Raw genomic sequence first — 18,416 nt, forward strand, 5'->3', positions numbered from 1 at the left:
CTATCACCCTCTCCAATTTACACACATGTACATTTTTGATTCCTTGAAAAAAAAGAAGTTCTGCAGCCTGAATAATTCCACTTAGAGTGAATTAAATTAGATTCTGCATAATTCTGTATCTATCTACACCAAATCAGCTACACCAAGCTGCTATGCTAAACTACTACGAATCTCCACTCTATGCAGTAAGCTGCATAGCCAGAGCACAGCATGCTGCGAGTGAGAGATACATAAAACGGAGAGATCAACGAAGAGCGGGGGAGAGAGAACGCTCGTCTGCCAGAAGAAATGCGAGACAGGCGGATGTGAGAGAGGGATCCAGAGAGAGGCTGGGATGGAGGCTAGTTGTAGGGGAAACCTGAGCGGGGGGGGGGGGGGTGTCTGAAAGTCTAATATCTCGTAACGATCGAGACAGTTGTCCACGTCAGCGATGGGTGAAAGCAAGCAAGGGCAGTTGTATGTAAACTCTGTCTGCATTTACTTCAGTGAGTTGGCCTGAGTGTCAAAACGCTCTGATGTCAACTCTCTGAACCCTCCTCTGCATAGGAAATGAAGAGCAAGTTTCCCGTGAACGTGAAAGAACACTTAGTTGAAAGCAATAACTTTATGTGAGATGACAGTAATGCAAAAAAAAAAAAAAAAAAGCTGTGAGAATTTCAGCCATCGTCGTTTCCATCACCAACACCACTGCAAATCCTCCTCCTCCTCCTCCTCATCATCATCACCAGTAAGCAATTCCTACCTGGTTGTAGCTGTGCACAGCCGCCCCAACCTGCCCGCTGCGCTGAGGGGTTGCTGCGGAGATGCTGTCGCTAAGGGAGAGGGTCTGGTTGCTATGGTAGCTGGCAGAGTACTGGAGCGAAGCCTCCGGGGTGGAGTTGAGCTGCAAGGAACTCTGGGTAAGAAGAGCCGGTCCTACCAAAAGAAAGCAGCGGTGCGTGTACGTGTGTGGAGGGGGGGGGATTGGAGAGAGAGAGAGAGAGAGAGAAGCAAGAAGTGAGAAAGGGGAGAACGAGAGGGAGGGAGGGAGGGAGAGCAGCAATTTAGAGCAGACAGTGCAGCAGTGCAGCGCTCCGTGAGTTGGAGATGGCATACATAATTTATTAGCAGAGGGAGCGAGGAACACCGGAACAGAGAGAATGGTAGAAGGTGGAGGATGGCAGGGAGGGAGAGGGCTGGGAGAAAAAAAAAAAGTTGTACGCGGAGAACCAAACAGACTAAACACCTAAACATTCCAACTGTTACCTCCCCAAACATGTATGATCTGCTCCAGCAAAACTTCACCTGACCAGTATATATGTCAGAGAAAAGGAAACTCTTCTTTGGGATGAATCAGGTAACGTTTCCTCTCTGACTCCTTGTGTTAAGTCGCCCAGGCAACATACTGAAGTGCGGCTTCAGGTTGTTGAACGGCTGGAGTGCTCTCTCTCTCAATCTGACTTTCCATATATACTTCAGCCACCTGAAAAAAGGGACTCATCACACACACACACACACATTCTTTGCGCCTATTTTTTTTTTTAATGCACTCAACATTCTCTCATCTCTGGGCTGTATATTTACTGACTCTATGCCCGTTGGAGAAAGTACACATCCTCTTACCCACCTCATTTCCCCCGCTATCGGTGTAAAACACGAGCTAGCTCCCTAATTCCTGTCCGCTTAAGTAGTTGCATCAAACACTCCTCGGTGTCACTCCCCTGTACATGCCTAAATGTATGTCCTCATTGTGCACGTAGTGGCCTAGTCGTTCATACATTGGGTCTCAAGAGGAGACGCATCTGGCCTGAAGATGTTCGAGGAACAACTCAGCCCTTTCGGTGGTTATAGCATCACGAACCAACCCATCTGATACACAGTGGGATCCCCGTGCAGCGTTACGGGGGTGGACGTGCACATGTGCATACAGGGCTCGGCTTTAGTGAGCAGCATTTAGGTCCATGAAATGTGCACTCAGGGGTGCGTAAATGCTTCATTAGGGTGCTACTCTTCCAACTTGCTGTCTCTTTCTCTTTGTTTCTCAAAACAACCCAAAACCTCCCAATGCTTTGGGAATAAGAGTTCAAAGTATAAAGAGCGTTTGTGTTTCAGATCTTCTCTCTCTTGCTCATGTTCTACTCCAACTGAGTCTTCTCCAGTTCTGAATATCTAAATATCATGAATTTTCCCTCATAAAGTCTACAGCGAGCCTCTCCCCCAGAGCTTGTTGGCATGTTAAGTTTTTTTTTCCTCCTCCAAATAACAAAGGCTTCTTATTATTTGTTCTCCCTTTCTCTTTGCACAGTAGTGCAGCGCTTGTACTGCTGCCTCACAGCAAGTAGGTCTTAGGTTCGATTCCCACCTGGGGCGGCGTTGGCACTGGGGGAGTTGCATGTTCTCCCCGTGCTCACATGGGTTTTCTCCAACATTAAAAAAATAAAATAAAAAAATAACCCCAATAAAACCACGCAGAACGGTCTCCTGTCCTGTCCCTGACCACGACATGGATGTCCACCTGGAATTGGTCCCCGGGTTGCTGAAGGAAAGGGCTGCCCACTGCTCCTGGCTGGCCTTGGAGGAAGGACAGCAGGATGGGAAATTGCAGAAGGAACATTTCTTCAGCCACCACCCCCTGCATGCATGTGTGTGTGTCCTAGTGTGTAGCTGTAAAACGAATAAAGTCTCTTCTCTTCTCATCTCTCTCTCTCTCCCCTTTCTCTTCCTTTGGGATCCCTTTCTATCTCTGTGCTATGAACCAAGATCAACTCCTCTGCTTCTCGCCTTCACAAAAGACTTGTCTTTTCTCATCTCTGTTCATCCCTTGCTTGCTATGAATTATTAATCGGCACTCTGTGTTGCACAGACTGAGTAGGGGCTCAAACTGTGGGAAATTTTGTCATCATCATTCATGCTCGGTGTTTGTTACATTGTGTGTGTGTTTGTGTGCAAAAGTATAGTGTAAGTGTAGCTAATGCATAATAACAATGTGTGATGTGCAGTGTTGGTGTGTGTGTGTGTGTGTGTGTATGTGTATGTGATGTTCGGCTAGAGAGTAAGTTGAGGGGTATAAGCCTTTTTAATGGGAAGGCAGGTGTCTGTGTACACAGGTAGAAAGATACATGAGCAGATACAGAGGCAGGTAGGTTTGTTTGTAGTCAGGGAGGATGAGGAGCAGGGGTGTGTGTAAATTAGTACTGATGTGACAAATCTGAATATTTATGAGTGACACAGAAATTAACCTGTTTATTTGAAGCTTAGAAATGTTTACACTGGCGTCCGGGTTGTGTGGCAGTCTATTCCGTTGCCTAGCAACATGGGGATCGCTGGTTCGAATCCCGTGTTACCTCCAGCTTGGTCGGGCGTCCCTACAGACACAATCGGCTGTGTCTGTGGGTGTGTGTCCTGGTCGCTGCACTAGCGCCTCCTCTGGTCAGTCGGGGCGCCTGTTCGGGGGGGGGGACTGGGGGGAATAGCGTGATCCTCCCACACACTACATCCCCCTGGTGAAACTCCTCACTGTCAGGTGAAAAGAAACGGCTGGCGACTCCACATGTATCGGAGGAGGCATGTGGTAGTCAGCAGCCCTCCCCGGATCGGCGGAGGGGGTGGAGCAGCGACCGGGACGGCTCGGAAGAGTGGGGTAATTGGCCAAGTACAATTGGGGAGAAAAAGGGGGTAAACAAAAAAAAAAATCTTGCACTACCCCACCCCACCCCCCACCCCCCACACACATTAGGGTAACCAGATGGTTGTTGGTAGGGTTTATTTTTTTCCTCCCCTCATTAACCAGCTGTGTTTGCATATTTCCAATGCCTTAATATTAATTATAATTAATAAGCTTGTTTGTCACATTGAGAACATTCGCTAAGAAAAAAAAACTTTCCAAATTTATTTTTCTCAGTAATTTACACACCTGTTGCCTTTGTGTGTGTTATGTCTGCATGCATGTACGTATGTATGTGTGTGGTTTGTCGTGACAACGGATCACCTATCATCCAAAGGCAAAACACATCACTGTCAGTGCCTCATTTCAATTGGGGCCCCTAACATGCTACTCTGCAGGGTTATTTTCAATGCTTCCATTTCGGAGGAAAAAAAACATTGAAAGTTATGCCAAATTTATATACACCCAAACATTATGATGTATACGGTGGACGCCCATCCGTGAAATGGGAAAAAAAATGGTGCATTTGAGGGACTTATTACACACCTGTTGCCTTTGTGTGTGTTTTTTCGGCGTGCATGGAGTATGTGTGTGGCTTTGTCATGACACCTGGTCGCCTACAAAACACATCACTGTCAAGCGCCTCATTTCAAATGGGGCCCCTAACATGCTACTGTCCATTCTACTGCAGGGTTATTTTCCATGCTTCCATTTCCGAGGAAAAAACGTTGAAAGTTATGCCAAATTTACATACACCCAAACATTACGATGTATATGGTGGAAGCCCATCCGTGAAATGGGAAGAATGGATGTGTTTGAGGCACTTGCAATTTGAGTGTCCACAATGAAAAAACATTTACTTTGACTCATATAATGCAAGTGTGACAGGGCCTTCGGCTCCTTTTGCAACGATGACAAGAATATAATTGTCTGACATGTTTTCCCGGTTTTCCGCCGTTTCTAAAACATGCGAACATCTTTGTTATCAAAGCAAACCAGGGCTACTTTGTGGCAGAACCGTGATAACAACTGTGATATCGACTGTGATATAAAAGCAGGTAGAGGCATGTCCTGGTGGGGTAGAGGCGTAAATTGCATGATGCGTCAACATTTCGCTTTCGAACATTTTGAAGTGCTGTAGGCATGCCACACCCTCAACAACGCACAGTATCAATTTTTCAAACGCCGCCTGTGATATCATTATCAAAACGATCTGGTAGAAAATTGGAAGATTGTGTTGTGGTACAAATATTTTACACGTTTAGCGAGACTCCATAAGACGCCTTGCTTCCTATTCCCATGTCATTTCTTTCAGTGGAATACTGGGTTGAATGTTTATAGACTAATATTTGTGTGATAGGAGTGTCACCAGCGTAAGACAAACATCCTATGAGCCACAAACCTAATCCCAAATTGCTCTGATGGAGCTTTAAAATGACCAACAGTAGTGAGACTATTGGATATGAATGTACCAAGCTGTAAATCTCTTACGGTGTTACTGTGTTGAAGTCTTTATACAGAAAAGTGCATCTGTTCTGCGAAGTTCACCTGATGGTATAACAACAGACTAAAAACAGCGTACTATACTGTAAGTACAAGTTAAAAATATGATATTTTCAGGGGCGTCCCAGTGGTGGGAAGGACATGTTGTGTTGTGGTCCAATTTTGGTGGCACCCATATCAGAAAATATTGTATTTTTTTTCTTCCCCCGCCCCCCTCTTTTTCTCGCCAATTGTATCCGGACAATTACCCCACTCTTCTGAGCCGTCCTGGTTGCTGCTCCACCCCCTCTGCGAATCCGGGGAGGGCTGCAGACTACCACATGCCTCCTCCGATACATGTGGAGTCGCCAGCTGCTTCTTTTCACCTGACAGTGAGGAGTTTCATCGGGGGGACGTGGCGCGTGGGAGGATCACAATATTCCCCTCAGTTTCAGTTCCCCCTCCCCCCCGAACAGGCACCCTGACCAACCAGAGGAGGCGCTAGTGCTGCGACAAGGACACATACCCACATCTGGGTCCCACCCGCAGACACAGCCAATCTTGTCTGTAGGGACGCCCGACCAAGCCGGAGGTAACACGGGGATTTGAACCTGCGATCCCCATGTTGGTAGGCAATGGAACAGACCGCCACACCACCCGGACGCCCCTCCTCTTTTTCTTTTTGCTGTAACTTATTTATCCCCCTCATGAAATGTATTGTCATATGAAAATATACTGCAAATGTGATGAAATTCTTCAATAAAGTCATGCCTAGGGTGAACATTTGTGCAAATAAGTCTTTCTAAGGAAAGTGAGCACTCAATTAACATCAAGTCACTGCACCAATGGCTTGGGTTTAGTTCATATTACCTCTTTGCCACACATCACAGCAACTAAAACATCAAAATATGCATCTAATATGAAATGAGGCTTAGAAATATTAAAATGTTACGAGTGAAAATTTCAGAAACCCTTCAGAAAGGTTTAATTAACTTTAAGTTAAAATGAAATTGAAATACACTTATCTCAAAGGGTATGTTAATTGGTTTCTTTGAATTGTCTTCTAAAATATAAATGTGGGTCACTACTGTGTGGGCATCCCTGCGTGGTACAAGTTAAACCATGTTTTCTTTTTTTTTAAATTACGAGTTCCCTTGTACCACGGAGGTGGTGATCCAGCGGGTCGACTGTACAGGGAAAGGTCCCAGAGCGTATCATTACATTGCTGAGCAAACATGTTAGACACCATGGTATAAAGAGGGACAACTGGGGTGGGGAAGTCACGTGAGGTGACAGGTGAATATGGCAGCTAGACGCCAAATCGGCGCACCACATTTCATGATTTGCTCTAAGTGTCCCAAGTGGACATATATTTACTTGTCGGACTTTGGTAACGTATTGTTAAAGCACTCGGGAATGACTAAAACCAACCGAATTACCAGAAGCAGTAAGAAGAAAAACGACTCAAACGTGTTTGTTTCGGCTTCCGGGTGGCATGGTGGTCTATTCCATTGTACACCAATGCGGGGATCACCGGTTCGAATCCCTGTGTTACCTCCGGCTTGGTCGGGCATCCCTTCAGACACAATTGGTCATGAGAAAAGAAGCGGCTGAAGACTCCACACGTATCAGAAGTGGCATGTGGTAGTCTGCAGCCCTCCCCGGATCAGCAGAGGGGATGGAGCAGTGACCGGGATGGCTCAGAAGAGTGGGATAATTGGTTGGACACAACTAGGGGAAAAGGGGGAAACCCCCCCCCCCCCAAAAAAACATGTTTGTTTCAACTGGTGACATGGCGACCCGCACGCCCAAACTGGCCTACACTACTGAGCAACAACAGGTGGACAATGAGGATGAGTTGGCAGACACCCCTAAATGGGCCAGAAACAATGCTTCACAGCTCAAACAAATCACGGAAGGTTTTGGTGCAAAAATGAACAGCATGGCTGAGACAATCACCACCCTCAATAACGATACTAGAGCTCTGCCTAACAGATTAGGCAATGTGAAACGCTGAACAGGAGAGCTGGAGGACAAGGTAGAGCGCTCCACCACTGGGCTATCCCAGACTTCCAAGCAGATCCAGACTCTACAGCATAAAATGGACCACATGAAGAACAGAAGCCGTCATAACAACTTAAGGCTTGTGGTGATATCTATACTGTGCTGGACAAGATCCTATGCTACATATTAGACTGTCCAAACAACCAGACTTCCCCAAAGATAGATTGTGCCCTTCGCACACTAATGCCAAATCCTGACCAGCATCCCTGTCCCATCATCCCACGCTTACTGTGGTGAAGTAACAAGCAAGACATCATCAGAGCAGCCACTAAAAAACAGCTAGCCTGGGATAGACAATGCATCTCAGTATATCAATATTTTTCTGCAGGGAATCCAGGTGGCATGGCGGTCTATTCTGTTGCCTACCAACAAGGGGATCACTGGTTCGAATCTCCGTGTTATCTCCGGCTTGGTCGGGCTGCCCTGCAGAGGTGGGAAGCCAGATGTGGGTATGTGTCCTGGTCACTGCACTAGCGCCTCCTCTGGTCGGTCGGGGCGCCTGTTCAGGGGAGAGGGGGAACTGGGAGGAATAGCATGATCCCGCTACGCGCTATGTCCCCCTGACGAAACTCCTCACTGTCAGGTGAAAAGAAGCAGCTGGTGACTCCACATGTATCAGAGGAGACATGTGGTAGTCTGCAGCCCTCCCCGGATCGGCAGAGGGGGTGCAGCAGCGACCAGGGACGGCTCGGAAGAGTGGGATTATTGGCTAAGTACAATTGGGGAGAAAAATGGGGGGGAAATCCAAAGGAAAAAAAAAATTCTGCAGAGGAGTCGAGGAAACGGGCCCAATATAACAATGTAAAGTAGATGTTCACAAAGCTGGGGAGCAGTTTGGTATTGTTTACTCAGGGACTCTCATCATCACCATCAACGGGGAGAAGAAACTCACCTACACCTCACCCAAGGATGCAGAAAAGGACCTGAAAAAGCACTTTCCAAAGTTTTTCTGACTGACTTGGAGAAGGTTGTCTCCTCGTTGTTAACACACTGCCACAGGTTGGATATCAAAAATTAACTTTTACTTATAACTTTACTTATGCCTGCTCTTCTTCTTTTCTTATCATGGATAGACTGATATATAGGTACCCCCCCACACACACACACAGGGGGGCCATTTTGCGTTTAGTTTATAATCATTAGGGGGAATCCCGTTTGAGTTCTACTGGATTCATATAACCAGGGGAAGCCGCGCTCTAGCTGTGCTGCATCATTGTGGATATGGTCATTTCTATCCCAGTCACTGTTTTTTTTTTCCAGATTAGGCCAGTCGGCCATTGTGTTTATGTTTCTGACTGTGTTTTTTTTTTTAACTTTGTGCCCCCCCCTTCCCTGATATAAGGGTGACATTTTCTCTAAACTTGCTCTCATATGCCTACTCCTGCAGCAGGCTCTCGGAGCGCATGCCCCAGGAGGTGCCTTGTCACCTGTCTTGCATCGGCCTCAGTGATTACTTTTGGGGCCTGCGCGTGCCCTGTGCCGGGGCACTCCCCGGGGCTACACAGTACTATCAGCCTATTGATCCATATGATGCAGCTCTTATTGGATGGATACATGATTTAGCAGAGTTACTTTGGTTAGCCTGAATGTAAATGGCTTTCAGAATCCAATCAAATGAATCTCCTATCTCCAATACAAAGGACCAAGCACCGGACCTGGGGCGACGGAGCCTTCTCCATAGCTGCCCCCTCCCTCTGGAACTCCCTCCCAAAACACATCAGAGACTATGCCAGTCTGGCTACAATCAAATCATTAATCAAAACTCACCTTTTTAGAATTGCTTTTAATTTATGATTAATGTAATGTGTTACATGTTTTTGGTGTGTTGCTTTTTTTCAATCTGATATAAAGCATCTTTGTGTACCTTGAAAAGTGCTATACAAATAAAATGTATCATTATTATTATTATTATTATTATTATATTGGTGTATTTAAAATCTCTTAATTGTGATATTGCCGTGCTGCAGGAGACCCATCTGAACAGAATCTAAAAAGCTAAGATAGAGGTGGGTGGGACAGGAAATCTCCTGTCCAGGTGGTAAAGGAAGCAGAGGTGCTAGTATCCTAATTTCTAAATATATGCCTTTCAAACCCTCCAGTGTACACTATGACCATGATGGAAGATATGGAATTGTTCCATGCAGAGGTTACAAAATGAAAAGCTAACACTTGTGAACATGTATGCTCCAAATATGCTATAATCTGAATTTTTGCCTCCCTGTGCCCAGTGATTTCTCAGTCCAGCAAAGGCCCTCTTATTATAGGTGGTGATTTTAATTCTGTATGTGACTCTGGATTGGAACGATCTAGGCTCCCCCTCCCCTCAGACAAACGGATATCAGTAGCTGTAGGGAGTTCCAATCTCAGCTTGCTGTAACCGATGTGTGGCACTTAGGCAAACCCAGTTGCACGAGAGTACTCTTTTTATTCTGGGGCGCATAACTCTAAATCCAGATTAGATTAAATAATGATGTCTTCAAACTTGGTTCAAAATGTTCTTGAGATCAGGATGAATAACATTGTCACCATGCTGCAGTCTCTGTCACATTTTTCCTTTGGCCAATCCCTGCACATCTAGACAGTGGCAACTCATCGCTTCTTAAAAATGAAAAAATTTATTCCCCTCCTAAGAAATCAAATTTCGGATTTTTTTTTTTTGAATTAAATTTGAATTCTGTGTTGTGTGTGGCCACAGTATGGGAGGCCTCGAAGGCTACCAGCAGGGGCTGGTTTATCAGCTTCTTCTCCGCGGAAAAAGGAAGACGGAAGTGTGGTGAGTTAAAATCACAATTAAACATTAAACTCAAGAGATTAAAGGAGCAGCACATGCTAGACCAATCCAATTTAGATCTGAGGAACTCACTCCTAACCACTAAGGCAGACCTGCAGAGGCTTATACAGGAGGAGACAGCGTTTGCTCTTTTCCATTTGCATAGACTGTATTTTGAAAGTGGAGAACAGACAAGTAGGATGCTAGCTCAAAGATTAAAACAGAAAATAGACGAACAATTCCAGCAATTAAAGATAAGAATAGTACGTTACAATGTGATGCAGCTATAATTAATATTTTAAAAATTGCTATTCCAAACTATTGGGTACAGTAAATAATGCAAATGAAACTGAATTGGACAGTTTCTTTGAAGGCTTCGGCCCTCCTAGAGTCAGTTCAGTTAATAGGGATGTGCTTGATGCCCCTGTTACATTTTTCCAAGATTACAATCATGAAGACGGCTGCACGATAAACTTCAGGGGATGATGGCCTGGAAATTGAATTCTACAAGTGTTTTAAAGAGCAGCTTTTTCCATATTTACTTTTGTTAGTTAATGAAATATTGGAATCGGAATCCATTTCCCCATCTATGTGCAGGGCCGTTATCTCTTTGTTACCAAAACTAGGTTAAGATCCAGTTCTGATGGGTAACCACTATCCTTTAAGTTTGTTAAATTATGATTATAAGATCCTGGTTAAGACAATGGCACATGGTCTGGAGAAGGTAGTTCCATCTATAGGTTTTATCCCAGGTCGTCTGTCCTCAGATAATATGCGGAGGACTTTCCATATTATGCCAGAAGCTAATTCAAGTAAATCTCCAGTCTTTGTAGCATCACTAGATACTGAAAAAAACCTTTGACCAGATGGAATGGCCCTATTAATTTTATACGTTCAAAAATTTTGGTTTTGGTCCCAAGTTCACTAACTAGGTAAAAGCTTGTTACAGTGCCCAATTTTCCTCTGTTAGAAGTAGTGGATTAGTTTCAAAACCCTTCCAATTACAATGAAGCGTCAGGTAGGGCTGTCTGGTCAGCCCCCTACTTTTCATTGTCATCCTCAAACCACTAGCATGCGCAATCTGCTCTAGTGTTGACATACGTACATGGTGTGAACTTCCATGGACACAATTTTAAATTGGATATGTATACTGATGATATTTTGCTCACTGTAAGCATGCCAGGATCCTCTATTCCTTCAGTTCTTAATTTGGTTAATTTATTTGGCAGTTTTTCTGAATAAAATACCAATTGGAACAATACTGAGGCAATCCCAGTTAACGCTCACATATTTAAATCTGATCTAATGGATATCCCTTTTATTTGGGAAAACAAATGTAGGTATTTAGGTATCAATATCATATCTCCTATGACTAAATTATTTAGCTTTAATGGCCCTGGAATCCTCCAGTCCATTAAGGATGACAACAACAGATGGATAACCTTCCCATTGTCTTTATGGGGTAGACCATAAGTAAACAAACAAACAAACAAAAAATAAATAAATAAAGAGGGAGCCGTGCCTGTGTCATGTTCAGAGTGGGATCGGCTTTTTAAGAAGGTAACCTTTTCAAGAGGTGTGGTCTCAAATATTTAAAAGCTTAATTTTTAGGGCTGCCCCTAACGCATATTCTTCTGTTCAGCTGGCTTGGGAGCTTAATATATCTTTGACTGCTTCTCAGTGGAATAAAATCTGGAGGTCGGCTCTGAACTCTTCTAAACGTGTGAGATTTAGGATTATACAATACAAGATTCTTAATAGAGCATATATTACTCCTGTGAGATTATCAAAGATGGATGACAAACACCAAGATTTATGCTGGCACAACTGTGGAAATTGAGGCTCGATACTCCACCTGCTTTGGGACTATCCAGCACTCTGGTTAGATATAATGTCCTTAATGTCAGAGTATCCTTAATGTCCCATAGTATGTCTGCTGGGCAAAAAACCAGACTATAGTGTTGGTGTTACTGTTGACTGGCTCTGGACATTGGGTTGCTTATCTACTAAAAACTATTTCTTTTAAACTAGAAGGAGTGTAAACCAGCCTGCTTCTCTAGGGATTCATGGCTGGTGGAATACTTGGACTTGCTGAACATGGAACAGGCAGCTTGTCTATAAAAAGACTTTGATAAGGGCCTGAAGGACCACTGGGACACTGTCCGCAAGAGGCTTGTTTGATCATGTAAAAAATAGTAACTGATTACATCTGCCCTTGCAATCAAGGGACTGTCTTTCTTTCTTTTCCTTCTGATCATTTGTTCTCTTTTATTGCTTTGTGTGTCCTATAATAACTTGTTTATTCCCTGATCACTTTTCATATCTCAGGTACTCACTTCCAATTGGGAAGGCTTGTGTAAGGGATGAATAAGAAAGAAAAAAACTGTTGAATGCTGTTTGTGGGTTCTAGGCGTCATCCTTGCCCCCCCCCACCCATTATCTTTATTTCTGTTTTATTTTAATATGTAGCTTTTTTATTTCCTTGTTAAATGTGTTTTGTATAGTTGTAAAATGAACAAAAAAAACAATTAATAGAAAAAATATAGAGGAACAATTGAAATTAGGTCTTTATAACTTTTACTGCAGATCTATAGCCTACTGTGACCGTCAATGAACTCATTAATGCCAGGATCAGACTACACAAATTCAGCCCAATTTTGACACAATTTTGTTGTCACCAACAAATTTCCAGTGTTGGGCCTGATTATGAATGCTGAGAACAACAAAAGGGTGTATTTATCCCTTGCAGTGTAACATAATCGAATAACAGTGATGTGGCATTTGGGACGCTCCACGACACCCCAACGAAAAGTCTAGCATGTCAGAATTTTTGTATTTTCCTCTCTAGTCTGACAACTTCTACAATGTGTTCCTTGATGTTGACCAATAGGATGACAAGAGTGCTCTCTGGCATACCTAAAAATGGCAAAGAGAAAGCAATGCTGCCATTGCTGCTGTCAGCTGGAATGATGAAACAGAGAAAAGGTTCGATGAGCGGTGCCAACAATACCCCTGCCTTTTTGACGTTTCCTCAAGGGAGTACCATGAGAGGGTCAAAAAAGATTAATGTTGGCAAGAAACAGAGGAGGCATTTCAGCAACCCGGTGAGTAGCTGGTTAAACTATGCTAGTTTACAATTCCCCAGCAGCACTAGCTGCAACAGCGTCCACAATCCCACCAGCATCACATGTAGCACCTCTGTAAACATGATTGACAATCTCTTGACCCTCCTCCCCGACGACCTATGAACTCGCACAAGATCGCGAAAGGCAGCACACACACACACACACACACACACAATGAAGGTTAATTGTGAAAGGAATTAATATACTTTAACTTAACTCCAATATAACGCTAATCTATGCCATAATGAGCAATGGGCGTTAACGTGGGTTCCCGGAGGCTATAACGTTAGCATAAGTTCACAGTTGCAAGCTAAGGTGAGCTGGCACCCATTTAAATAGCTAGGCAAACCTTTATGTTAGCTAGACGATCGTTACCATGTAAGATGTAGCTCCTCCACATCCTCTTTAAACATTCCCCATCAAAAACCGGAAGGAGTGCGAATGACCGCCTGTGTCAAATAACAGTCTGTCTCTGAAAAAGGCCGGTTGTGCGACGTTGTTAAAACAAATACACGCCCGGGCCATTTTTGGAAGTTTTACGGGTACGATCCATGCAACGTTAGCTCGCAAGCTAGTTTAAATATGGATCTGGCTAGGGATAAGTTAATTCACTTGAGGTGGTAAACACAGTCTAGTTACATTTTTAAACATTTTATTCGGTTTACGGGTAGACTTTACCGTTTTATAAACAAAATTACTCACAAGGTATCTGTCACAGGACTTGCCCATGGCACTAGCAGCCACCGGTCACACGAGCCTCTACATCAGCGGTCGGGAACCTATGGCTCGCGAGCCATATATGGCTCTTCCGGTGACGGCATATGGCTCCCAGACAATTTTGAGTTGAAAGTTATTTTTTTTTCAAAAAAATCAGTTTGGAACTGATTTTAAAATACTTGTGATATTTCTTAATAATACTGTGTCATTTTAAAGTAAACAGAAATTAGTTTTGAAGATAAATTTCACGGGTCACGGGTCACCCGTGGGTCGGGTCGGGAACCAATGGCTCGCGAGCATGTCCGGGTCATTGTAAAGGTGAAGAAATCAATTTTATCAGATAGCCAACTAGTTTATCCGCTTCAACCCTTGTAACGGAAAAGATGGCGAAAAGAAAAAAAGACGATGATTACCGTGCATTCCAGGCTGCGTGGACAGAGGAATTTGGGAACAGAGGAGGAACATTCATGCTTGATGTGGCCAATGAACTGTTTGATGACTTCCCAAATAAAGACAAGATAATCAAACGAATAAAAGACATGCCCCTGTCAGCAAGAACTGTGCACGATCGTAGCATCATGATGGCAAATCAAGTCGAGGAAACACAAATTAAGGACATAAACGCCGGGACATACTTTTCTCTCGCGTTAGATGAGTCAACAGACGTTAGCCATCTATCTCAGTGCAGTATCATTGCCAGGTATGCTGCAGGTGACACACTGCGTGAGGAAAGCTTGGCTGTTTTGCCAATGAAAGGGACAACAAGAGGAGAGGATTTATTCATGGCTTTCATGGAGTTTGCTAAAGAAAAAAAACTACCGATGGATAAACTTATTTCTGTCTGTACTGAAGGTGCACCCTGTATGTTGGGGAAGAACAAAGGATTTGTAGCGCTTCTCCGTGAACATGAAAAGAGAGCCATCCTAAGTTTTCATTGCATCCTGCACCAGGAGGCGCTTTGCGCTCAGACGTGTGGCCAGGAGCTTGGCGAGGTGATGTCGCTGGTCATTCGAGTGGTCAACTTTATTGTTGCCCGAGCTTTAAATGATCGCCAGTTTACGCTCTGTTAGAAGAAGTTGGGAATCATTATCCCGGTCTGCTTTTACACAGCAACGTGCGTTGGTTGTCAAGGGGGAAGGTGCTCAGCCGTTTTGCAGCTTGCCTGAGTGAAATCCGGACTTTTCTTGAAATGAAAGGCGTCAAGCATCCTGAGCTAGACAACACTGACTGGCTCCTGCAGTTTCACTATCTCGTGGACATAACTGGCCATCTGAACCAGCTCAATGTGAAAATTCAAGGTATTGGAAATACAAGCTCATCCCTTCAACAAGCAGTGTTTGCATTTGAAAGCAAGCTGGAAGTCTTTCTCAGGGACATTGAAACAGGTCGTCTTCTGCACTTTGAAAGACTGCAACAATTTAGAGATGCATGCTTAGCAAGTGACTCCACTCAACATCTGGATCTCCAGCACCTAGCTGGCTTTATGTCCAATCTCCTGCAGTCATTCAAAGCACGTTTTGGAGAATTTCGTGCGCGCACTGGTCTTTTCAAGTTCATCACTCATCCACATGAGTGTGCAGTGGACAAAATCGACCTGACATGCATCCCCGGGGTCTCTATCGGAGACTTTGAGCTGGAAGTTGCTGACCTGAAGGCATCAGACATGTGGATGAGTAAGTTCAAGTCACTTAATGGAGAGTTGGAAAGTCTTGCGCGACAGCGAGCAGAGCTGGCGAGGGAACACAAGTGGACAGAAATGAAAAATCTTCAACCTGAAGACCAGCTGATTCTTAAAACTTGGAACGAGCTTCCTGTGACATACCACACAATGCAGCGTGTGAGTATTGCCGTATTGACCATGTTTGGCTCTACATATGCATGTGAACAGTCTTTCTCGCATATGAGGAACATTAAGACCAACCTACGCTCACGTTTAACTGATGGAAGCCTCAACGCCTGCATGAAGCTCAACCTCACCACGTATGAACCAGACTATAAGGCCATCAGCAAAACCATGCAGCACCAGAAGTCGCATTAAAAGTAAGACATATTTAATTTATTATACGTTAAAAATACTATATGGCTCTCAATGAAATATATTTAGAAATATTTGGCTTTTATGGCTCTCCCAGTCAAAAAGGTTCCTGACCCCTGCTCTACATACTCACTGAACACGTAACGCGCTACAGAGATGGAATCTGGGAGACGTAGTCCAATAGCAAGCAAAGGTCATCGGGATGAAGTAAACCGTTAACATCATTTCTCAAACTCCCACATAATAGTATATGCAACGGTTCAGACCGATGAGGAGGATACATGTGTGAATTATTTCAAAAGTCGAGTCGGATTCTATTGAATACCGTAATGATCACGGATGAATAGACTCGCCAGCCCTTGGCTAACGGGTCGGATCCTTTAGTCCAGTGTTTCTCAACCGGGGCTCCGCGGACCCCTAGTGGTCCGTGGTGTAATTGCAAGGGGTCCGTGAAAATAAAATGTCTTTAAAAAAAAGATCCCATGACATTTATAGAAATAGGATTATTTTACTCAAATGTGACTGAAACCTTTATCTACCTAAACTATAAAGGGTAACATGACTTTTTTCTCTAATTACATCTGTTTCACAAGTGTAATTTATTGTATTTTAATAAGAGATCTCGCTCCCGTTTGCATTGTTAAAAGTTACTGCATAAAAATTCTGTTGTTACATATATCTGAAAGTTACTGAATACATATTCTGTTTTGTTACATATATCTGAAAGTTACTGCATAATAATTCTGTTTTGTTATATCTAAGTTACAACTGAAAGCTCTTATTTTTGACCCAAAGAGTGAATAAATGCTATAATGCAATTTAAAATGCAGTTTCTACTTTTTCTATCAAATTGCAACCCACCTCCCCCAAGATCCGGTGGAGGGGTCCTCAGGGTAGATCAAAAATACGCAGGGGGTCCAGGACCCCAAAAAGGTTGAGAACCACTGCGTCGACTGGTTAACATAGTCGCCCGTGGTGTGGGAGACAACGGGTTCGCATCCTGACTGCGGCGGTTCCCAGACCGCCCCCCTGAATTCGCTACATTGGTTTCAGAAGTGGGATGGTGAGACCGTGAGGCCATCGGAAGTGTGTGCGCCCAGCGGCGTGAGGGAGCCGCTATGCTGAAGGATGCGCTTCCCGAAGGAGGCGGGTAGTGTTGTAATGTAGCGAATTCAGGGAGGGGGGAGGGCGGTCTGGGAACCGCTGCAGCCCGGAGGCGAACCCGTGTCTCCTACACCAAGGGCGACTATGTTAACCAGTCAACTACACTGCCCCCTGAATTCGCTACATTGGTGTCAGAAGTGGGATGGTGAGACCATGAGCCCATGGAAGCCATGTATGCTGAAGCACGGGGACGCGCTTCCCGAGGGGGGGGTAGTATAGCGTGCATGGATAAGTAGACACGTTGGTCCTTGGCTAACGGGTCGGACCCTTTAGTCGACTGGATAACGTAGTCGCCCGTGGTGTGTTAACGGCTGCGGCGGTTCCCAGGCTGCTCCCCGAAGCGAATTCAGGGGGGGAGGCAGTCTGGGAACCGCCGCAGCCGTTAACACACCACGGGCGACTACGTTATCAATTTGCACCTTTTTTTTTGTTGCTTAAAGTGGAAGTCACTTTAATATTGAATGGTATCACCTCTGCAGTTAAATATTTGATACGACACGATTTCATTACAGTGGACATGTCAAACTTATAAAAATACATTGCTGTAAAGCCCCTTTCGGTTATTTGTCCCTGCATTAATAATGATGGTCATATGACAAGACAGCAGTTTTTTCTAAGCCCCCAGTGATTCATTTCTTTTTCTTCTTTTTCTGGAGTAAAATGGTGAGCAAAATGACAAACTGCAACCGCGGTATGAAGATACGATGCCCCCTTATTTAGATGGAGATTTATTCAGTCGGACATGATTTCTACAGTGTCTGTACAGTTTGTTTCCACCTATAAAAAGGTGCTGAAATGCAAAACGGGGTTTTGAGCTATGGTGTGTCAGCAACACTCCTGAAGAGTTTACGGTTGATATGGAGGTTAGTCACGATGATATGAATAAAACCAGAATTCAGACACTTGCTAATTGTGGACTGTATCTCTACATTTCTTCTTTTTTTTACCGGATGGAAATGTATTTGTTTAGACTACCAGTTCTGTTTCGCTCTCAACCACTACAGCGAGGTCAACTGCAGTGAATGAACTGAAATAGCTAAAATGTAAACAGACGTCAGATAAATGAGATGCACTTGTACCTCTTTGCCTCACACATAGACACACACACACACCCACACCCACACCCCCCCCCCCACACACACACACACACACACACAGAGTACCATTACAAATGCTCTTACGGTCTCCGCTGTCAAGGAGCCCAGATTCCTGAAGGGATCGGATGCACGAATCAACCAGCTCCAAACCTGTGGTCAGCTCATCTTCAATGTCCTTCTGTCCATCTGCTGTGGAGGAGAGGAGAGAGGATGAGGGGCCGAGAGAGAGAGAGAGATAGTTGGATGCAAGACAAAGAGAAATGGGAGCGAGAAGGAAAGAGACGGAGAGGGAAAGAGATTGAGAGCAAGAGATCAAAAG

General features: G+C 44.3%; 1 protein-coding gene across 1 annotated transcript in view; it reads right to left on the reverse strand.

The window, feature by feature from the left end:
• The window catches only part of ctnnd2a (catenin (cadherin-associated protein), delta 2a), a 315,513-nt gene that overhangs the window by 239,312 nt on the left and 57,785 nt on the right, over positions 1 to 18,416 (reverse strand). Inside the window, exons 4-5 of the mRNA XM_056299200.1 lie at positions 18,182 to 18,286; positions 743 to 915 (exon numbers count right to left, since the gene is read on the reverse strand). Coding sequence (XP_056155175.1) covers positions 743 to 915; positions 18,182 to 18,286 — 278 coding nt within the window. The remainder of the gene's footprint in view (positions 1 to 742; positions 916 to 18,181; positions 18,287 to 18,416) is intronic.

The sequence above is a fragment of the Lampris incognitus genome, chromosome 19 (genome assembly GCF_029633865.1).
Source record: "Lampris incognitus isolate fLamInc1 chromosome 19, fLamInc1.hap2, whole genome shotgun sequence".
In the NCBI taxonomy this organism is placed as follows: domain Eukaryota; kingdom Metazoa; phylum Chordata; class Actinopteri; order Lampriformes; family Lampridae; genus Lampris; species Lampris incognitus.